The sequence below is a fragment of the Canis lupus genome, chromosome X (genome assembly GCF_048164855.1).
Source record: "Canis lupus baileyi chromosome X, mCanLup2.hap1, whole genome shotgun sequence".
NCBI classification, from domain to species: domain Eukaryota; kingdom Metazoa; phylum Chordata; class Mammalia; order Carnivora; family Canidae; genus Canis; species Canis lupus.
The window spans coordinates 70,182,463-70,201,766 of record NC_132876.1 but is presented as its reverse complement, the minus strand read 5'-3'; the positions used below and the strand labels follow the sequence as shown (position 1 = coordinate 70,201,766).

Sequence of the window (19,304 nt, the reverse complement as noted above, 5' to 3'; positions counted from 1 at the left end):
ATTCTCCTTTTTGGTCGGGTCTTTGTCTGGTTTTGGAATTAAGGTGATGCTGGCCTCATAGAACGAATTTGGAAGTACTCCATCTCTTTCTATCTTTCCAAACAGCTTTAGGAGAATAGGTATGGTTTCTTCTTTAAACGTTTCATAGAATTCCCCTGGGAAGCCATCTGGCCCTGGACTCTTGTGTCTTGGGAGGTTTTTGATGACTGCTTCAATTTCCTCCCTGGTTATTGGCCTGTTCAGGTTTTCTATTTCTTCCTGTTCCAGTTTTGGTAGTTTGTGGCTTTCCAGGAATGCGTCCATTTCTTCTCGATTGCCTAATTTATTGGCGTATAGCTGTTCATAATATGTTTTTAAAATTGTTTGTATTTCCTTGGTGTTGGTAGTGATCTCTCCTTTCTCATTCATGATTTTATTAATTTGAGTCTCCTCTCTCTTCTTTTTAATAAGGCTGGCTAATGGTTTATGTATCTTATTAATTCTTTCAAAGAACCAACTCCTGGTTCTGTTGATCTGTTCCACAGTTCTTCTGGTCTCGATTTCGTTGAGTTCTGCTCGAATCTTAATTAACTCTCTTCTTCTGCTGTGTATAGGATCTATTTGCTGTTTTTTCTCTAGCTCCTTTAGGTGTAAGGTTAGCTTTTGTATTTGAGTTCTTTCCAGTTTTTGAATGGATGCTTGTATTGCAATGTATTTCCCCCTTAGGACTGCTTTTGCTGCATCCCAAAGATTTTGAACGGTTGTATCTTCATTCTCCTTAGTTTCCATGAATCTTTTTAATTCTTCCTTAATTTCCTGGTTGACCCTTTCATCTTTTAGCAGGATGGTCCTTAACCTCCACGTGTTTGAGGTCCTTCCAAACTTCTTGTTCTGATTTAGTTCTTTTTTTTTTATTTTTATTTTTATTTATGATAGTCTCACAGAGAGAGAGAGAGAGGCAGAGACACAGGCAGAGGGAGAAGCAGGCTCCATGCACCGGGAGCCCGATGTGGGATTCGATCCCGGGTTTCCAGGATCGCGCCCTGGGCCAAAGGCAGACGCCAAACCGCTGGGCCACCCAGGGATCCCGTGATTTAGTTCTAATTTCAAGGCATTATGGTCTGAAAATATGCAGGGGACGATCCCAATCTTATGGTATCAGTTCAGACCCGATATGTGACCCAGTATGTGGTCTATTCTGGAGAAAGTTCCATGTGCACTTGAGAAGAATGTGTATTCAGTTGAGTTTGGATGTAAAGTTCTGTAGATATCTGTGAAATCCATCTGGTCCAGTGTATCATTTAAAGCTCTCGTTTCTTTGGAGATGTTGTGCTTAGAAGACCTATCGAGTATAGAAAGAGCTAGATTGAAGTCACCAAGTATAAGTGTATTATTATCTAAGTATTTGGTTAATAATTGATTTATATATTTGGCAGCTCCCACATTCGGGGCATATATATTGAGGATTGTTAAGTCCTCTTGTTGGATAGATCCTTTAAGTATGATATAGTGTCCCTCTTCATCTCTCACTACAGTGTTCGGGGTAAATTTTAGTTTATCTGATATAAGGATGGCTATCCCTGCTTTCTTGTGAGGACCATTCGAATGGTAAATGGTTCTCCAATCTTTTATTTTCAGGTTGTAGGTGTCCTTCTGTCTAAAATAAGTCTCTTGTGGACAGCAAATAGATGGGTACTGCTTTTTTATCCAGTCTGAAACCCTGCGCCTTTTGATGGGGTCATTAAGCCCGTTCACGTTCAGAGTTACTATTGAGAGATATGAGTTTAGTGTCATCATGATATCTATTCAGTCCTTGTTTTTGTGGATTGTTCCACTGAACTTCTTCTTAAAGGGGAATTTTAAGAGTCCCCCTTAAAATTTCTTGCAGAGCTGGTTTGGAGGTCACATATTCTTTCAGTTGCTGCCTGTCTTGGAAGCTCTTTATCTCTCCTTCCATTTTGAATGAGAGCCTTCCTGGATAAAGTATTCTTGGATGCATGTTCTTCTCATTTAGGACCCTGAATATATCCTGCCAGCCCTTTCTGGCCTGCCGGGTCTCTGTGGAGAGGTCTGCTGTTACCCTAATACTCCTCCCCATAAAAGTCAGGGATTTCTTGTCTCTTGCTGCTTTAAGGATCTTCTCTTTATCTTTGGAATTTGCAAGCTTCACTATTAAATGTCGAGGTGTTGAACGGTTTTTATTGATTTTAGGGGGGGATCTCTCTATTTCCTGGATCTGAATGCCTGTTTCCCTTCCCATATTAGGAAAGTTTTCAGCTAGAATTTGTTCAAATACATATTCTGGTCCTCTGTCCCTTTCGGCGCCATTGGGAACACCAATTAAACGTAGGTTTTTCTTCCTCAGGCTGTCGTTTATTTCCCTTAATCTATCTTCATGGTCTTTTAATTGTTTGTCTCTTTTTTCCTCAGTTTCCCTCTTTGCTATCAACTTGTCTTCTATGTCACTCACTCGTTCTTCCACCTCGTTAACCCTAGTCCTTAGGACTTCTAGTTTGATTTGCATCTCATTCAATTGATTTTTAATTTCTGCCTGATTAGCTCTAAATTCTGCAGTCATGAAGTCTCTTGAGTCCTTTATGCTTTTTTCTAGAGCCACCAGTAGCTGTATAATAGTGCTTCTGAATTGGCTTTCTGACATTGAATTGTAATCCAGATTTTGTAACTCTGTGGGAGAGAGGACTGTTTCTGATTCTTTCTTTTGAGGTGAGGTTTTCCTTCTAGTCATTTTGCTCAGTGCAGAGTGGCCAAAAGCAATTTGTATTGGGAAAAAGAGAGAAAGAAGGAAAGAAAAGAGAAAGAGAAAAAAAAAGGAAGAAAAAAAGAAGAAAAAGAGAAAGAAAAAGAAAGAAAGGAAAAAAAAGGGGGTGGGGGAAGGAAACAAAAAGCAAAACAAAACAAAACAACAACAAAAAGAAAAAAGAAAAAAAGAACCACGGGGGAGTATCTTCTGATTCTGTGTACTTTAAGTCCCTTGGCTTCCCCTGGAAATTGTCTGTCTAGCTGGTCTTCTGGGGGAGGGGCCTGTTGTGCTGATTTTCAGGTGTTAGCACTTGGGGGAGCTGCTCTGCCCCCTGCCTGGTGCAGGGCTCAGTGGGGGGTGTTTACCCCGTGAGGCCACAGGAGGAACAACCCCTGTGGCGGCGGCCAGCTCTGGAGCCCTGGAGTCAGCTCCCGCAGTAACTACAGAGCTCTCTGTCTGCAGGAGCCTGGAGGCTCCGGGGGCGGGGCCGCTGATCTGCTCAGCTCTGGCAGGAGCGTCCTTGCTGTCCTGGGCCCTCCCGGCCTCTGCCTGTCCCGGGGGGAGGCCGGATCCTGGGCTGTGTCCCGGCGCCCTGTGCTCCAGGGCCTGCATGTTGGATTCCCGCTCCCGCCCCGCATCCCCCTTCACGGAGCCGCCCCCGAGCCCCTCCGAGCTGCTCCGGATCCCGCCGTTTGCGCTGCAGCCCTTAGGGAGCTCGGCGCACTCTCCTGGGTGCGCAGTTGCTCTGTTACTGTCCCAGGGAGCCTGAGGGCATACCTGCCCTCCTGGGGTCCTGCTCCAACTCCCTGCGAGCCCCTTTCTGCCCTGGAAGGTTGGTGCAGCTCCTGCTTCTCCGGGACGGGGCTCTCCTGTCCCGAGGACAATCGCCCGGGCCCCAGCCCGGCTCCTTGCGGGGCCCTTCCCCCTTGGATGCCTTTTGTTTCTTTATTTCTTTTTTCCCCCGTATTCCTACCTTGATAGAAGCCGAACTCTTCTCACTGTAGCATTCCAGGTGTTCTCTCTTTAATTCTCAGGCCGAATTCATAGATTTTCAGGATAATTTGAAGGTTTTCTAGGTAATTTGGTTGAGACAGGTGATTTGGAGACCCTACTCTTCCGCCATCTTGCCCCTCTCCCCGATGCAAAAATTCTTGACAAGATACTACCAATATGATCAAGTGGGATTTATCGCTGGGCTGCAAAGGTGGTTTAACATCCACAAATTGATGTAGTGATGATGCACTACATTAATAAAAGAAAGATCATGAACCATATGATCCTCTCAATAGATGCAAAAAGTCATTTAACAATGTACAGCATATTTTCTTGATATAATCCCTCAAGAAAGTAGGTATACAAGGAACATAATAAAATAAAGGCAGTAAATGAAAGACCCAAAGATCACATCATCCTAAATGGTGAAAACTAAAAGGTTTTCCCCTAAGATCAGGAATACAACAAGGATGTCCACTCTCATCACTGTTGTTCAATATACTACTGTAAGCCCTAGCCTCACCAATCAGACAACAAAAAATAAATAAATAAAAGGCATCCAAATTAGCAAGGAAGAAGCCAAAACTTTCACTCCTTAAAGAAGACATGCTACTCTATGTAGAAAACTCAAAAGACTCCACCAAAAAATTGCTAGAACTGCCTCATGAATTCAGCAAAGTCACAGGATATAACCTTAATGTATTTCTGTACACCAATGATGAAGCTCCAGAAAGAGAAATCAAGGAGTACACCCCATTTACAATTGCCCTTAAAACCATAAGTCACCGAGGAATAAATGTAACCAAAGAGGTGAAAGCCCTGGACTCTGAAAACTATAAAATGCTGATGAAAGAAACTGAAGAGGACACAAAGATGTGGAAAAACATTCCATGCTCACAGATTGAAAGAACAAATATTGTTAAATGTCTCTACTACCCAAAGCAATCTACAGATTTACTGCAATCCCCATCAAAATACCACCAGCATTTTTCACAGAATTAGAGCAAACCATCCTAAAATGCGTATGGAACCACAAAAGATCCCAAATAGCCAAAGTAATGTTGAAAAAGAAAAACAAAGTGGAGGTATCACAACCCCAGGCTTCAAGCTGTATTACAAAGTTGTAATCATCAAGACAGTATGGTTCTGGCACAAAAACAGACACATAGATCAACGGAACAGAATACAGAACCCAGAAATAGACCCACAACTATATGGTCAACTAATCTTCAACAGAGCAGGAAAGAATATCCAATGGGAAAAAAGACAATCTCTTCAACAAAGGGTGTTGGGAAAACTGGACAGCAGCAACACACAGAATGAAACTGGACCACTTTCTTATACCATACATTAAAAAAAATTCAAAATGGATGAAAGACCTAAATGTAAGACAGGAAACCATTGAAATCCTAGAAAAGAAAACAGGCAGTAACCTCTTTGACCTCAGCTGCCACAAATTCTTTACTAGACACATCTCTGGAGGCAAGAGAAACAAAAGCAAAAATGAACTACTGGGACCTCATCAAGACAAAAAGCTTCTGCACAGCAAAGGAAACAATAAAACTAAAAGGGAACCAACAGAATGGAAGAAGATATTTGCAAATGACATATTGGATAAAGGGTTAGTATCCAAAATCTATAAAGAACTTATCAAAATCAATGCCCCCAAAATAAAAAAATCCCAGTTAAGAGATGGGCAGAAGACATGAACAGACATTTCTCCAAAGAAGACATCCAGATGGCTAACAGACACATGAAAAGATGCCCAACATCCCTCATCATCAGGGAAATATAACTCAAAACCGCAATGAGATACCACCCCACACTTGTCAGAATGGCTAAAATTAGCAGCATAGGAAACAACAGATGTTGACAAGGATGCAGAGAAAGGGGAACCCTTTTGCACAGTTTGTGGGAATGCAAACTGGTACAGCCACTCTGGAAAACAGTATGGAGGTTCCTCAAAAAGTTAAAAATAGAACTACCCGGGGATCCCTGGTGGCTCAGCGGTTTAGCGCCTGCGTTTGTCTCAGGGCGCGATCCTGGAGTCCCGGGATCGAGTCCCACGTCGGGCTCCCGGCATGGAGCCTGCTTCTCCCTCCTCCTGTGTCTCTGCCTCTCTCTCTCTCTCTGCCTCTCTCTCTCTCTCTCTCTGTGTCTATCATAAATCAATCAATCAATCTTTAAAAAAAAATAGAACTACCCTACCACTCAGAAATTGTACTACCAGGTATTTATCCAAAGGATACAAAAGTGCCGATTCCAAGGAGCACATGCACCCCAGGGTTTATAGCAGCACTATTAACAGTAGCCAAGTTATGGAAAGAGCCCAGCCCAAATGTTCATTGACTGATGAATGGATAAAGAAGATGTGGTATATATATTCAATGAACCACTACTCAGCAATCAAAAAGAATGAAATCTTGCCATTTGCAACAATGTGGATGGAACTAGACTGTATTATACTAAGTGAAATAAGCCAAAGACTTAATCGATATCATATGATTTCACTCATATGTGGAATTTAAGAATCAAAATGGATCAGCATAGAGGAAGGGAAGGAAAAAAAATAAGATAAAAACAGAGGGAAGCAAACATGAGACCCTTAACTACAGAGAACAAACTGAGGGTTGCTGGAGGGGAGGTTGGTGGGGAGGATGGGCTAAATGGGTGATGGGCATTAAAGAGAGAACTTGTTGGAATGAACACTGGGTGTTCTATGAAAGTGATGAATCACTGAAGTCTTCTGAGACAATACTACAGACTATGTTGAAAAAATAATAAATTAAATTAAATAATAAGGAATAATAACTGATGGCGATGATGGCACATCCATAGCATGAAATTCAATGTAGCTATTAATAATAGACATGTATCTATTTGGACCATAGAAAATATATGGTTGAGTGGAGAAAGCAGGCTATGAGCAGTATAAAACTAAATGAAAATATTCTCACTTAGGTAAAAAATATATATGTATAGAAATATTATGGTGGTTATCTCGGAGAGACAAGATTTTTGTGACTTTATATTTTTATATTATTTAAAGTTTTGCAATAAAAATAAAGCTATTTTATGCCCACAAAGATGAAATATATTTGTACAATGGAGAAGATGGGCTCAGGTTTTAGACACACAGATTTAAGGTGAAGGTAGACTGTCTAAAGAAAGCCAGTTTTTTTTTTATGTTAGCTATGGTTGACTAGGGTCAACCTTTGACTCATCTACTTTTTATTTTTGTAGATGGCCCTTCTGAATTTCTTCTTCCCTGAGGAAAAATCATACTCTGAAGATGAAAGGCGTTTTCGCCGCAATAAAAGAAGCAAAAACAGTGAAGGAACAGATGGTAAGTATATTTGGGTGATCTTTTATCACACGTTATGATAAATGAGAAGTACACTTGTGAGAGCTATCTTCTCAAATGTGCTTCCCTATCTCACATATTGTCCATAGACCAAAGGTCACAGAAATTTTTTTCCAGCCTAATCTATGAATCAGTCCATAAAACTTGACAATAAAGCTGAATATACAAAGATCCTCTCTCCTCCAACCCTAGATGTTTTCAGTCCTTTCACTGTATATCTGAGAGCCATGGTAGCATTTATATCTCTCAAGGTCACATCCATAAGGACTTCATCTTTCTTGGACACCCCATATCTACTAAATCCAAGAGGATTCAGTCCTATTCTTGGAATTGAGAGTGTCATGATGGCACTTATATGATGTGTTAATCCCAATGGTAATTATGTCAATGTTAGTATCAGCTACGATGCTCAAACATGAATTAGAACTTTTAGAACTCATCTGTAAGATCCTTGAGGGCAGGGGTTCATTTCCTTTTATATAACTCTAGAATCTAGCTCAGTACCTGGGAAACTGTTGGTGTTTGTAATGTAAGTTGATGATGTTGATTTACCCTTCAGCAAGGTTATGATGTGCCATTAAAACCCTTCTTACTGAGAGTGACACAAATTTGAGTTAACTAGCAATGCATTTTGTGGAGCATAACAAAATGTTGCATTGGTTTCTGGGCAGGGTCCTTGAATTGCTGTTTCAACATCACTCTGTCGAGTGACAAATGTACCTCCTTCACACAAGAATTTGTAGAATACAGAGCTCTTGACTACTGCAGAGACATCTGGATTTAAAGACAGTATGTGTCTGCCTACATCTGCCAAAGCTATATGTCAGGTGGGGGTTGCAAAACAATATGACTATATAAAGATAAAAATGAGATTTTTAAGCTGATATTGTCAATATCAGTAAGGGCCAATGATGTATGCTGTTCCAGAAGTCATTTGCTATTGAAGAAATGGGCCCAGGAATTTGTCAGTAGGAGCAAGAATTAGAACTAAATGAAGTCTCACAACAAGGGCTCACAACAAGGACTCACAACAAGGGCTCTGTAATAAAAAAGGACAGTCAGAGAAATAAGTAGGATTTTCTAGTCTCTGGAGGTGACAGCATTGTTGAGTCCTTGAATAGAGAACTGGACTAGTAGGACCATTCTTTAAAGCAGACACTTTACCTATAATCAGTCACCAGGCCAATCCTCGGAAATGTGGTCCACGAAGTAAAAGGCAGCCATTATTCACATACTTCTTGCAGCCAGTTTCCTGGCAGTCATCAGAAGGCTATTGTTGAAGCTGAGATCTGAGAATAATTGTCCTTTTCCTCACCTAATCATCTCACCCTTGATACATGTCAGTTTTTCTATCATTAACTCTTCCCCTGAAGCTACTTCTAGAACCACCAAATCTTTCATATTCCCTGGTTGCTAAGGAGGAGAGGGGTGAGGTGGTAAGAGCAATATCACTTTCTGCAGTGGGCATGGTCTTCCTTTCTCCCTCCAAGTGGGAAGTCTAATAGATTCTAAAGTTTGCCTCTTCATCTGGCCTCCCAAGTTTTCTCTTAAAGAAGTCAGTATCCGGGGCAGCCCGGTGTTTAGCGCCGCCTACAGCCTGGGGTGTGATCCTGGAGCTCCGGGATCGAGTCCCACGTCAGGTTCCCTGCATGGAGCCTGCTTCTCCCTCTGCCTGTCTCTCTCTCTCTCTCTCTCTCTCTCTCTCTCTCTGTGTGTGTGTGTGTGTGTTACAATAAATAAATAAATAAAATCTTTAAAAAATATATTAAAAAAAAAAAGAAGTCAGTATCCTCCTCTCTCCCACTAATTTCTCTGGATCTGGCTACTGGCATCTCTGCTATTGATATTCTTTTTTTTCAGATTTTATTTATTTATTCATGAGACAAAGAGAGAGAGAGAGGCAGAGACACAGGCAGAGGGAGAAGCAGGCTCCATGCAGGGAGCCCGATGTGGGACTGGATCCTCGGTCTTGAGGATCACGCCCTGGGCTGAAGGTGGCGCCAAACTGCTGGGCCACCCAGGCTGCCCTGCTATTGATATTCTTTAGTGTTTATTCTATATTGGTACAAAGTTTTTTTTTTTTTTTTTTTCCTCTCTGGACAAGGTGGAAGCTTCTCTTCTTAATTTGTAACACTCCTTATCTCATTTCCTCCTGGTTTGATAGTCACTAGATTCTGGTCACTTTGTGTGAATGCCAAATTTCTCATGCAATACCAGATATTTTTCATTTTTCAATTTAAATTCAAGTTAGTAAAAAAAATAAAAATAAAAAATAAATTCAAGTTAGTTAAATATAGTATAGTATCGGTCTCAGGAGAAGACTTTAGTGATTCATCACTTTCATAGAACACCCAGTGTTCATTCCAACAAGTTCTCTCTTTAATGCCCATCACCCATTTAGCCCATCCTCCCCACCAACCTCCCCTCCAGCAACCCTCAGTTTGTTCTCTGTAGTTAAGGGTCTCATGTTTGCTTCCCTCTGTTTTTATCTTATTTTTTTTCCTTCCCTTCCTCTATGCTGATCCATTTTGATTCTTAAATTCCACATATGAGTGAAATCATATGATATCGATTAAGTCTTTGGCTTATTTCACTTAGTATAATACAGTCTAGTTCCATCCACATTGTTGCAAATGGCAAGATTTCATTCTTTTTGATTGCTGAGTAGTGGTTCATTGAATATATATACCACATCTTCTTTATCCATTCATCAGTCAATGAACATTTGGGCTGGGCTCTTTCCATAACTTGGCTACTGTTAATAGTGCTGCTATAAACCCTGGGGTGCATGTGCTCCTTGGAATCGGCACTTTTGTATCCTTTGGATAAATACCTGGTAGTACAATTTCTGAGTGGTAGGGTAGTTCTATTTTTTTTTTAAAGATTGATTGATTGATTTATGATAGACACACAGAGAGAGAGAGAGAGAGAGAGAGAGGCAGAGAGAGAGAGAGAGGCAGAGACACAGGAGGAGGGAGAAGCAGGCTCCATGCCGGGAGCCCGACGTGGGACTCGATCCCGGGACTCCAGGATCGCGCCCTGAGACAAACGCAGGCGCTAAACCGCTGAGCCACCAGGGATCCCCGGGTAGTTCTATTTTTAACTTTTTGAGGAACCTCCATACTGTTTTCCAGAGTGGCTGTACCAGTTTGCATTCCCACAAACTGTGCAAAAGGGTTCCCCTTTCTCTGCATCCTTGTCAACATCTGTTGTTTCCTATGCTGCTAATTTTAGCCATTCTGACAAGTGTGGGGTGGTATCTCATTGCGGTTTTGAGTTATATTTCCCTGATGATGAGGGATGTTGGGCATCTTTTCATGTGTCTGTTAGCCATCTGGATGTCTTCTTTGGAGAAATGTCTGTTCATGTCTTCTGCCCATCTCTTAACTGGGATTTTTTTATTTTGGGGGCATTGATTTTGATAAGTTCTTTATAGATTTTGGATACTAACCCTTTATCCAATATGTCATTTGCAAATATCTTCTTCCATTCTGTTGGTTCCCTTTTAGTTTTATTGTTTCCTTTGCTGTGCAGAAGCTTTTTGTCTTGATGAGGTCCCAGTAGTTCATTTTTGCTTTTGTTTCTCTTGCCTCCAGAGATGTGTCTAGTAAAGAATTTGTGGCAGCTGAGGTCAAAGAGGTTACTGCCTGTTTTCTTTTCTAGGATTTCAATGGTTTCCTGTCTTACATTTAGGTCTTTCATCCATTTTGAATTTTTTTTAATGTATGGTATAAGAAAGTGGTCCAGTTTCATTCTGTGTGTTGCTGCTGTCCAGTTTTCCCAACACCCTTTGTTGAAGAGATTGTCTTTTTTCCCATTGGATATTCTTTCCTGCTCTGTTGAAGATTAGTTGACCATATAGTTGTGGGTCTATTTCTGGGTTCTGTATTCTGTTCCGTTGATCTATGTGTCTGTTTTTGTGCCAGAACCATACTGTCTTGATGATTACAACTTTGTAATACAGCTTGAAGCCTGGGGTTGTGATACCTCCACTTTGCTTTTCTTTTTCAACATTACTTTGGCTATTTGGGATCTTTTGTGGTTCCATACGCATTTTAGGATGGTTTGCTCTAATTCTGTGAAAAATGCTGGTGGTATTTTGATGGGGATTGCAGTAAATCTGTAGATTGCTTTGGGTAGTAGAGACATTTAACAATATTTGTTCTTTCAATCTGTGAGCATGGAATGTTTTTCCACATCTTTGTGTCCTCTTCAGTTTCTTTCATCAGCATTTTATAGTTTTCAGAGTCCAGGGCTTTCACCTCTTTGGTTACATTTATTCCTCGGTGACTTATGGTTTTAAGGGCAATTGTAAATGGGGTGTACTCCTTGATTTCTCTTTCTGGAGCTTCATCATTGGTGTACAGAAATACATTAAGGTTATATCCTGTGACTTTGCTGAATTCATGAGGCAGTTCTAGCAATTTTTTGGTGGAGTCTTTTGAGTTTTCTACATAGAGTAGCATGTCTTCTTTAAGGAGTGAAAGTTTTGGCTTCTTCCTTGCCAATTTGGATGACTTCAGATATTTTTCTTTAAACAGAATACTTAGGAGAAACACAAGAGCCCTTAGTGGTTGGAGTATAGAATGTCTGGAGGTCCTGGGATTCAAATAAATCTCTAGCTTTTCACCTAGGAAGCTACAGATCCATTTCTTTATATGGGTTGAGTGATTAATGAGTTAAAGAATGAGGAGCCAATCTAAATATTGTTTACTTTTGAACCATTCCTATTACTCTATTGAGTCTATGCTATTTTCATTCAATGCGTTCCTCAGATATTTACTGAGAAAATATAGCAGCTTATATAATTCTATAATGGAAATGCCAGAAGTATAGTGGTATTATCTGTTTTATTCACTTTTATATCCCCATGTCTAGAAAAGGACATGGCACATAGTAGACTCTTAAAATACATTTCTTTTTTTTTAATTTATTTATGATAGTCACAGAGAGAGAGAGAGAGGCAGAGACACTGGCAGAGGGAGAAGCAGGCTCCATGCACCGAGAGCCCGACGTGGGATTTGATCCCGGGTCTCCAGGATCGCGCCCTGGGCCAAAGGCAGGCGCCAAACCGCTGCGCCACCCAGGGATCCCAATACATTTCTTTTTTACCTCTATGAGCTTACCTTACAATGTAAAGAAAATGGACAATAAATAAAATTGGTGGTGTTAAATGTTGTGGAAATAGAGCTGGGCAAAAGGAGAGAATGTGATGGGGTGTGTGCTATAAAATTATCAGGGAAGGCCCCTCTATTAAGGAAACATTTCAGAAGGGATCTGAATGAAATGAAAGTATGGGCTCTTCATATTATATTTTGAAGAGGAGAGGGATAGAAGAAATAATAAATACAAATGCTCTGTTACAGAAAAATTCTTGGTATGTTCTCGAAATATCAGTGTGGCTAGGAGCAGAGTGAGCAAGGAGGAGAAGGAGATGAGTTCAGTGGGCAAACTCAAACATAGACCCTTGTAGGACAAGGTAAGGACTCTGAAGTTTATACTGTGTAAGATGGGGACCAATTGGAGGATTTTGAGCAGAGATTTGACAAGATCTGGCCTCTGTTCTAATAGAATCCTTCTTCCTGCTGTATTGAAAATAGGTGCAAAAAAAAAAAAAATAGCTGCAGACACTGTTGGTGGGAATGCAAACTGGTACAGCCACTCTGGAAAAGAGTATGGAGGTTCCTCAGAAAGTTAAAAATAGAACTACCTTATGATCCAGCAATCCCACTACTGGGAATTTACCCAAAGAATACAAGAACACTAATTCAAAGGGATACATGCAGCCCTATGTTTATAGCAGCGTTATTCACAATAGCCAAACTGTGGCAGTGGCCAAAGGGTCCATCAATTGATGAATGGATAAAAAGTTATGGTATATATATACAATGGAATATTTTTCAGCCATAAAGAATGATGAAATCTTGCCATTTGCAGTGACATCAATGAAGCTATAGAGTATAATGCTAAGTGAAATAAGTTAAAGAAAGATAAATGCAGTAGGATTTCACTCATATGTGAAATTTAAGAAACAAAACAAATGAGGAAAGGAAAAAATGAGAGAGACAAACCAAGAAACAGACTATAGAGAACAAATGATGGTTACCAGAGGGGAGGTGCCTGGGGAAGTAGGGATTAAGGAGGGCCCTTGCCATGATAAGCACCAGGTGGTGTATTGAATTATTGAATCACTATATTGTACACCTGAAACTAATATAACATTTATGTAAATTGTACTAGAACTAAAATTAAAAATTAATAAAATATTAAATAAATGAGAAATTAGATACAGTGAGAAAGAACAGAAGCAGAAAGACCTGTTAGGGGAATATACCAATAATCCAGGGAAAAGATGATGGTTTAGACCAGGATGGGAACAATATGAGTAGTGAGATATAGTGGTCAGATACTGGATAGATTTCAAAGAATCACTGACAGGATTGTCAGATTGATTATATAAATGGTATGAAAGACAGAAAAGAGCCAAAGATGACCCCACAGTTTTGGACCTAAGGCACTAGACTGTAGAATTGCTATTTCTGAGATAAGAAAAAATGGGGAGATACAGAGTAAAGCGGTACAGAAAAGGATTCAAGAATTCAGGTAGGTGGAGGTGGAGGAGCCTGAGATTGAGAATGGGTCAAAACCTATCAACTTAATATAGACTGCTATATGCATGAGATGTTATATATGAACCAATAGTAACCAGAAATCAAAAACTCTTAATGGATACGCAAAGAAATATAGAGAAAGGAATCCAAGCATATCAGTAAATAAAGCCATCAAACCACAAGGGAAAAAAAAAACAAGAGAAGAAAGGAAGAGAAAAGAACTACAAAAGGGGGGCCTGGGGTGGCTTAGTCAGTTAAGTGCCTGACTTTTGCTCAGGCCATGATCTCAGGGTCCTTAGATCAAGCCCCGCATCAGGCTCCCCACTCAGTGGGGAATCTGCTTGTCCCTCCACCCTTCCTCCCACTCCTGCATGCCCTCTGAAATGAATAAATTTTTAAAATTTAAATAAATAAATTAATTAATTAACTAACTAAAGAAACACTTAAAACAAGTAACAAAATGGTAATAAGTATATACCTATTTATAATTTTAATGTAAATGAACTAAATGCTCCAATCATAAGATATAGGTGACTGAATGGATAAGAAAGCAATGCTGCCTACAAGAGACTTACTTCAGACCTAAAAACTCATGGAAATTGAAAGTGAAGAGATGGAAAAACATTTGCCATGCAAACAGAAGCAAAAAAGAAACTAAGGTAGCAGTAGTTCTATCAGACAAATCAGACTTACAAAGATTGTAACAAGAGACATAGAAGAACACTACATAATAATAAAGGGAACAATCCTACAAGAGGATATAACAATTTTAAATATTTATGTACCCAATATAGGACTACCCAAGTGCAAAAGACAACTATTAACAGATTAAAAAAAAGAAACTGACAATAATACCATAATAGAGGACTTTAACACCCTACTTACATCAATGAATAGATCATCCAAACAAAAAATCAACAAGGAAACAGTGGCTTTCAATGACACACTGGACCAGATGGACCTAACAAATATATTCAGAACATCCCATCCTAAAGTGGCAGACTACACATTCTTTTCAAGTGCACATGGAACATTCTCCAGAATAGATCACATGTTAGGCCACAAAACAAATCCCAGTAAGTTTTAAAAGATTGAAATCATGTTGTGCATTTTTTCTGACTACAGTGGTACAAAACCAGAAATCACAAGAAAAAAATCTAGAAAGAACACAAATACATGAAGGTTAAATGACATGCTTATAAACAATGAATGGGTCAACCAAGAAATCAAAGAGGAAATAAAAAAATACATAAAGACAGATGAAAATGAAAAAGCAGTGATTCAAAATTGTTGGGATGCAGCAAAAGCCATTCTAAAGGGGAGATTATAGGAATACAGGCCTACATCAAAAAGCAAGAAAAATCTCAAATAAACAACCTAACTTTTAATCTAAAGGAGCTAGAAAAATAAAAACAAATAAGGCCCAAAGTCACTAGAAGGTTGGACATAATAAAGATTAGAGCAGAAATAAATTAAATAGAGGCTGACAAAACAATAAAACAGATCATTGAAACTAGGAGCTCATTCCCCGAAAAGATAAACAAAATTAATAAACCTTTAGCCAGACTCATCAAAGAGAGAGAGAGAAATGACTTGAATAAATAAAATCAGAAATGAAGGACAAATAACAGCCAGCACTAGAGAAATGCAAACAATTATAAGATAATATTATGAAAAATTATATGCCAATAAATTGAACAACCTCAAAGAAATGGATAATTCCTAGAAACATATAAGCTTCAAAATTTGAACAGGAAGAGTTACATAATTTGGATAGACCTATTACTCGCAGTGAATTTGAGTTAGTAATTAAAAAAAAGACCCAACAAGCAAAAGTCCAGGACAAAAGGGCTTCACAGGTAAGTTCTACCAAACATTTAAAGAAGAATTAGTACCTATCCTACTTAAATTATTCCCAAAAATAAAAGAGAAAAGAAAGCTTTGAAATGAACTCCATAAGGGCAGCACTATCCTGATACCAAAACCATAAAAAGACACTACAAAGAAAGAAAACTAGAGGCCTATACTCTAATGAACATAGACACAAAAATCTTCAACACAATATTAGCTAACCAGATATAACAATTTAAGAACTCATTCATCACGATCAAGTGAGATTTATTCCAGGGATGCAAATGTGGTACAATATTCATAAATTATGTGATACATCAAAATAACAACAGAAAAGAAAAAGAGCAAAATCAATGCAGAAAAGCTTTTGACAAAGTACAACATCCATTTATGATTAAAGATTCTCAACAGGGCAGCCCCGGTGGCCCAGCGGTTTCGTGCCGCCTGCAGCCCGGGTCGTGATCCTGGAGACCCGGTATGGAGTCCCACGTCGGGCTCCCTGCATGGAGCCTGCTTCTCCCTCTGCCTGTGTCTCTGCCTCTCTCTCAGTCTCTCTCTCTGTGTTGCTCATGAATAAATAAATTTTTAAAATCTTTAAAAAAAATTCTCAACAAAGTAGGTTTAGAGGGAACATACCTCAACATAATGAAGATCATATATGAAAAACCCACAGCTAATATCATTCTCAATGGAGAAAAACTGAGAGCTTTTCATCTAAGATTAGAAACAAGACAAGTATGTCCAATCTCTCCACTTTTCTTCAACATAGTACTGGAAGTCCTAGCCACGGCAATCGGACAACAAAAAGAAATAAAAGGTATCCAGATTCAGCAAAGAAAAAGTAAAATTTTGTTCTCTGAGGATGACATGATACTATATATAAAAACCTAAAAGACTCCACCAAAAACCTGCCACAACTGATAAATGAACTCAGTGAAAGTCACAGGATACAAAGTCAATGTACAGAAATCTGTTGCATTTCTATACACTGACAATGAAATAGTAGAGAAATTAAGAAAACAATCTCATTTGTAATTGCACCAAAAATAATAAAGTACCTAGGAACAAACTTAACCAAGGAGGTGAAAAACCTGTACTCCAAAAACTACAAAACATTGGTGAAAAAATCTGAAGATGACACAAATAGATGGAAATATATTCCATGCCTATGGATTTGAAGAACAAAATTGTTAAAATGCCCAATGATGCCCAAAGTAATCTTGACACTCAATGCAATCTCTATCAAAATACCATCAACATTTTTCATGAAACTAGAACAAATAATCCTGAAATTTGTATGGAATCACAAAAGACCTCAAATAACTGAAACAGTCTTGAAAAAGAACAAAGCTGGAGGTATCACAATCCCAGATTTCAAAATATACTACATAGGTGTAATAATCAAAAAACTATGCTACTGGTACAAAAATAGACACATAAATCAATGAAACAGAATAGAGAGTCCAGAAATAAACCCAAGCTTTTTTGGTCCCAAGCTTGAGGGAAAAGCAGTCTCTTCAACAAATTGTGCTGGGAAAACTACATGGAAAAGAATAAAACTGGACCACTGTCCTACACCATACACAAAAATAAGCTGAAAGTGGTTTAAATATCTAAATATGAGACCTGAAATTAGAAAATTCCTAGAATAAAGCATAATTTTAATAATTTCTTTGAAATTGACCATAGAAACATTTTCTAGATATGTGTCCTCTGACAAGGGAAACAAAAGCTAAATTAAAGTATTAAGAAATTAAGAACTAGAAAAAAAATAAAATCTTTTGCATAGTGAAGGAAACTATCAACAAAACAAAAAGGCAATTTAGTGAATGAGAGTAGATATTTGCAAACAATATTTCCAGTAAAGGGTTAATATCTTAAATATATGAAGACCTTATACAACTCAACACCAAAAAATTTTAAATGAACAATTTTAAATGAACAGAGATGGTGAATAAATATTTTTCAAAGAAGACATACAGATGGCCAACACAAATGAAAAGATGTTCAACATCATTAATCATCAGGGTATTGCAAATTAAAACTACATAAGTATCATTTTATACTTGTCAGAATAGCTAAAATAAAAAATAAAAAAAAATAACAAGTGTTGGCAAGAATATGGAGAAAAAGGAAATTTTCTGTGCTGTTGAAGGGAATGCAAATTGATACGATTGTGGAAAATACTATGGAGATTCTTCAAAAAATTTAAAAAAGAATTACAATATGATCCAGTAATTCCATTGCTGGATATTTACCCAAATCAATTGAAACACTAATTCAAGAAGATATTTGCACCCCTGTGTTTATTGCAGCATTACGTATAATAGCCAAATTATGGAAGCAGCCCAAGGTGTCCATCAATAGATGAATAGATAAAAAAGATGTGATATATATATATATATATATATATATATATATACACACACACACACACACACACACACACACATACATACAGTGGAATATTACTCAGCCACAAAAAGAATAAAATCTTGCCATTTGTAACAACATGGATGGATCTAGAGGATATAATACTAAGTGAAATAAATCAGAGAAATACAAATACTATGTGATTTTATTCATATGTGGAATTTAAGAAACAAAAACTGTACAAAGAAAAGACAAAAACAGATGCTTAAATATAGAGAACAAATTGGTGGTTGGCACAGGAGGGATGGGTGAAACAGACAGAGGATTAAGAGCACACTTTTTTAAAAGTTTTTATTTAAATTCCAGTTAACATACAGTGTAACATTAGTTTCAGGTGTACAATTTAGTAAAATCCCTATCACCTATTTATAACCTATCTTCTTTTTTTGAGTAATTTTAAAATTTTTGTTTAAGTTCAATTAATTAACATGTAGTGTATTATAAATTTCCGAGGTAGAATTCAGTGATTTCCTCAGTTAAATATAGGACCCAGTATCACCTATCTTCTTTATCCATTCATCAGTCGATGGACACTTGGGCAATTTCCATAATTTGGCTATTGTACATAATGCTGCTATGAATACTGGGGTACATGTATTCCTTTGGATTAGGATTTTTGTATTCTTTGAGCAAATACCTAGAAGTGGGATTGCTGGGTCATAGGTTAGTTCTATTTGTACTTTTTTGAGGAGGAATCTCCATACTATTTCCCAGAGTGGCTGCATCAGTTTGCATTCCCACCAAAAGTGCAAGAGCATTCCCCTTTCTCCACATCCTTACCAACACCTGTTATTTTTTTTTAAAAGATTTTTAAAATTTATTTATTCATGAGAAACACAGAGAGAGAGAGACAGAGACACAGGCAGAGGGAGAAGCAGGCTCCACACAGAGAGCCCGATGTGGGACTCGATCCTCTGACCCCGGGATCATGCCCTAAGCGAAAGGCAGACGCTCAACCACTGAGCCACCCAGGCGTCCCAACACCTGTTATTTTTTTGTGTTGTTTTTAGCTATTCTGACAAGCGTGAGGTGGTATACCTTACAGTTTTTATTTTAATTTCCCTGATGGGGGCGTCCCTGGGTGGCTCAGTGGTTTAGCGCCTGCTTTTGGCCCAGGGTGCGATCCTGGAGTCCCAGAATCGAGTCCCGCATCAGGCTCCTGGCATGGAGCCTGCTTCTCCCTCCTCCTGTGACTCTGCCTCTCTCTATATATATGTCTATCATAAATAATAAATAAATATTTTTTAAAAAAATTTCCCTGATCAGTGATGTTGAGCAACTTTCAGTTGGCCATCTGTATGTCTTCTCTGGA

General features: G+C 38.6%; 1 protein-coding gene across 6 annotated transcripts in view; it reads left to right on the top strand.

Annotated features, from left to right (window-relative positions):
* EDA (ectodysplasin A) overlaps positions 1 to 19,304 on the top strand; it is a 435,371-nt gene that overhangs the window by 302,538 nt on the left and 113,529 nt on the right. For all 6 annotated transcript variants that reach the window (XR_012026765.1, XM_072818360.1, XM_072818359.1 and 3 more), the window contains one exon: positions 6,977 to 7,079. Coding sequence is in view for 5 of the 6 variants with exons in the window: in XM_072818360.1 (XP_072674461.1) it covers positions 6,977 to 7,079 (103 nt within the window). In the remaining variant the exon portion in view is untranslated. The remainder of the gene's footprint in view (positions 1 to 6,976; positions 7,080 to 19,304) is intronic.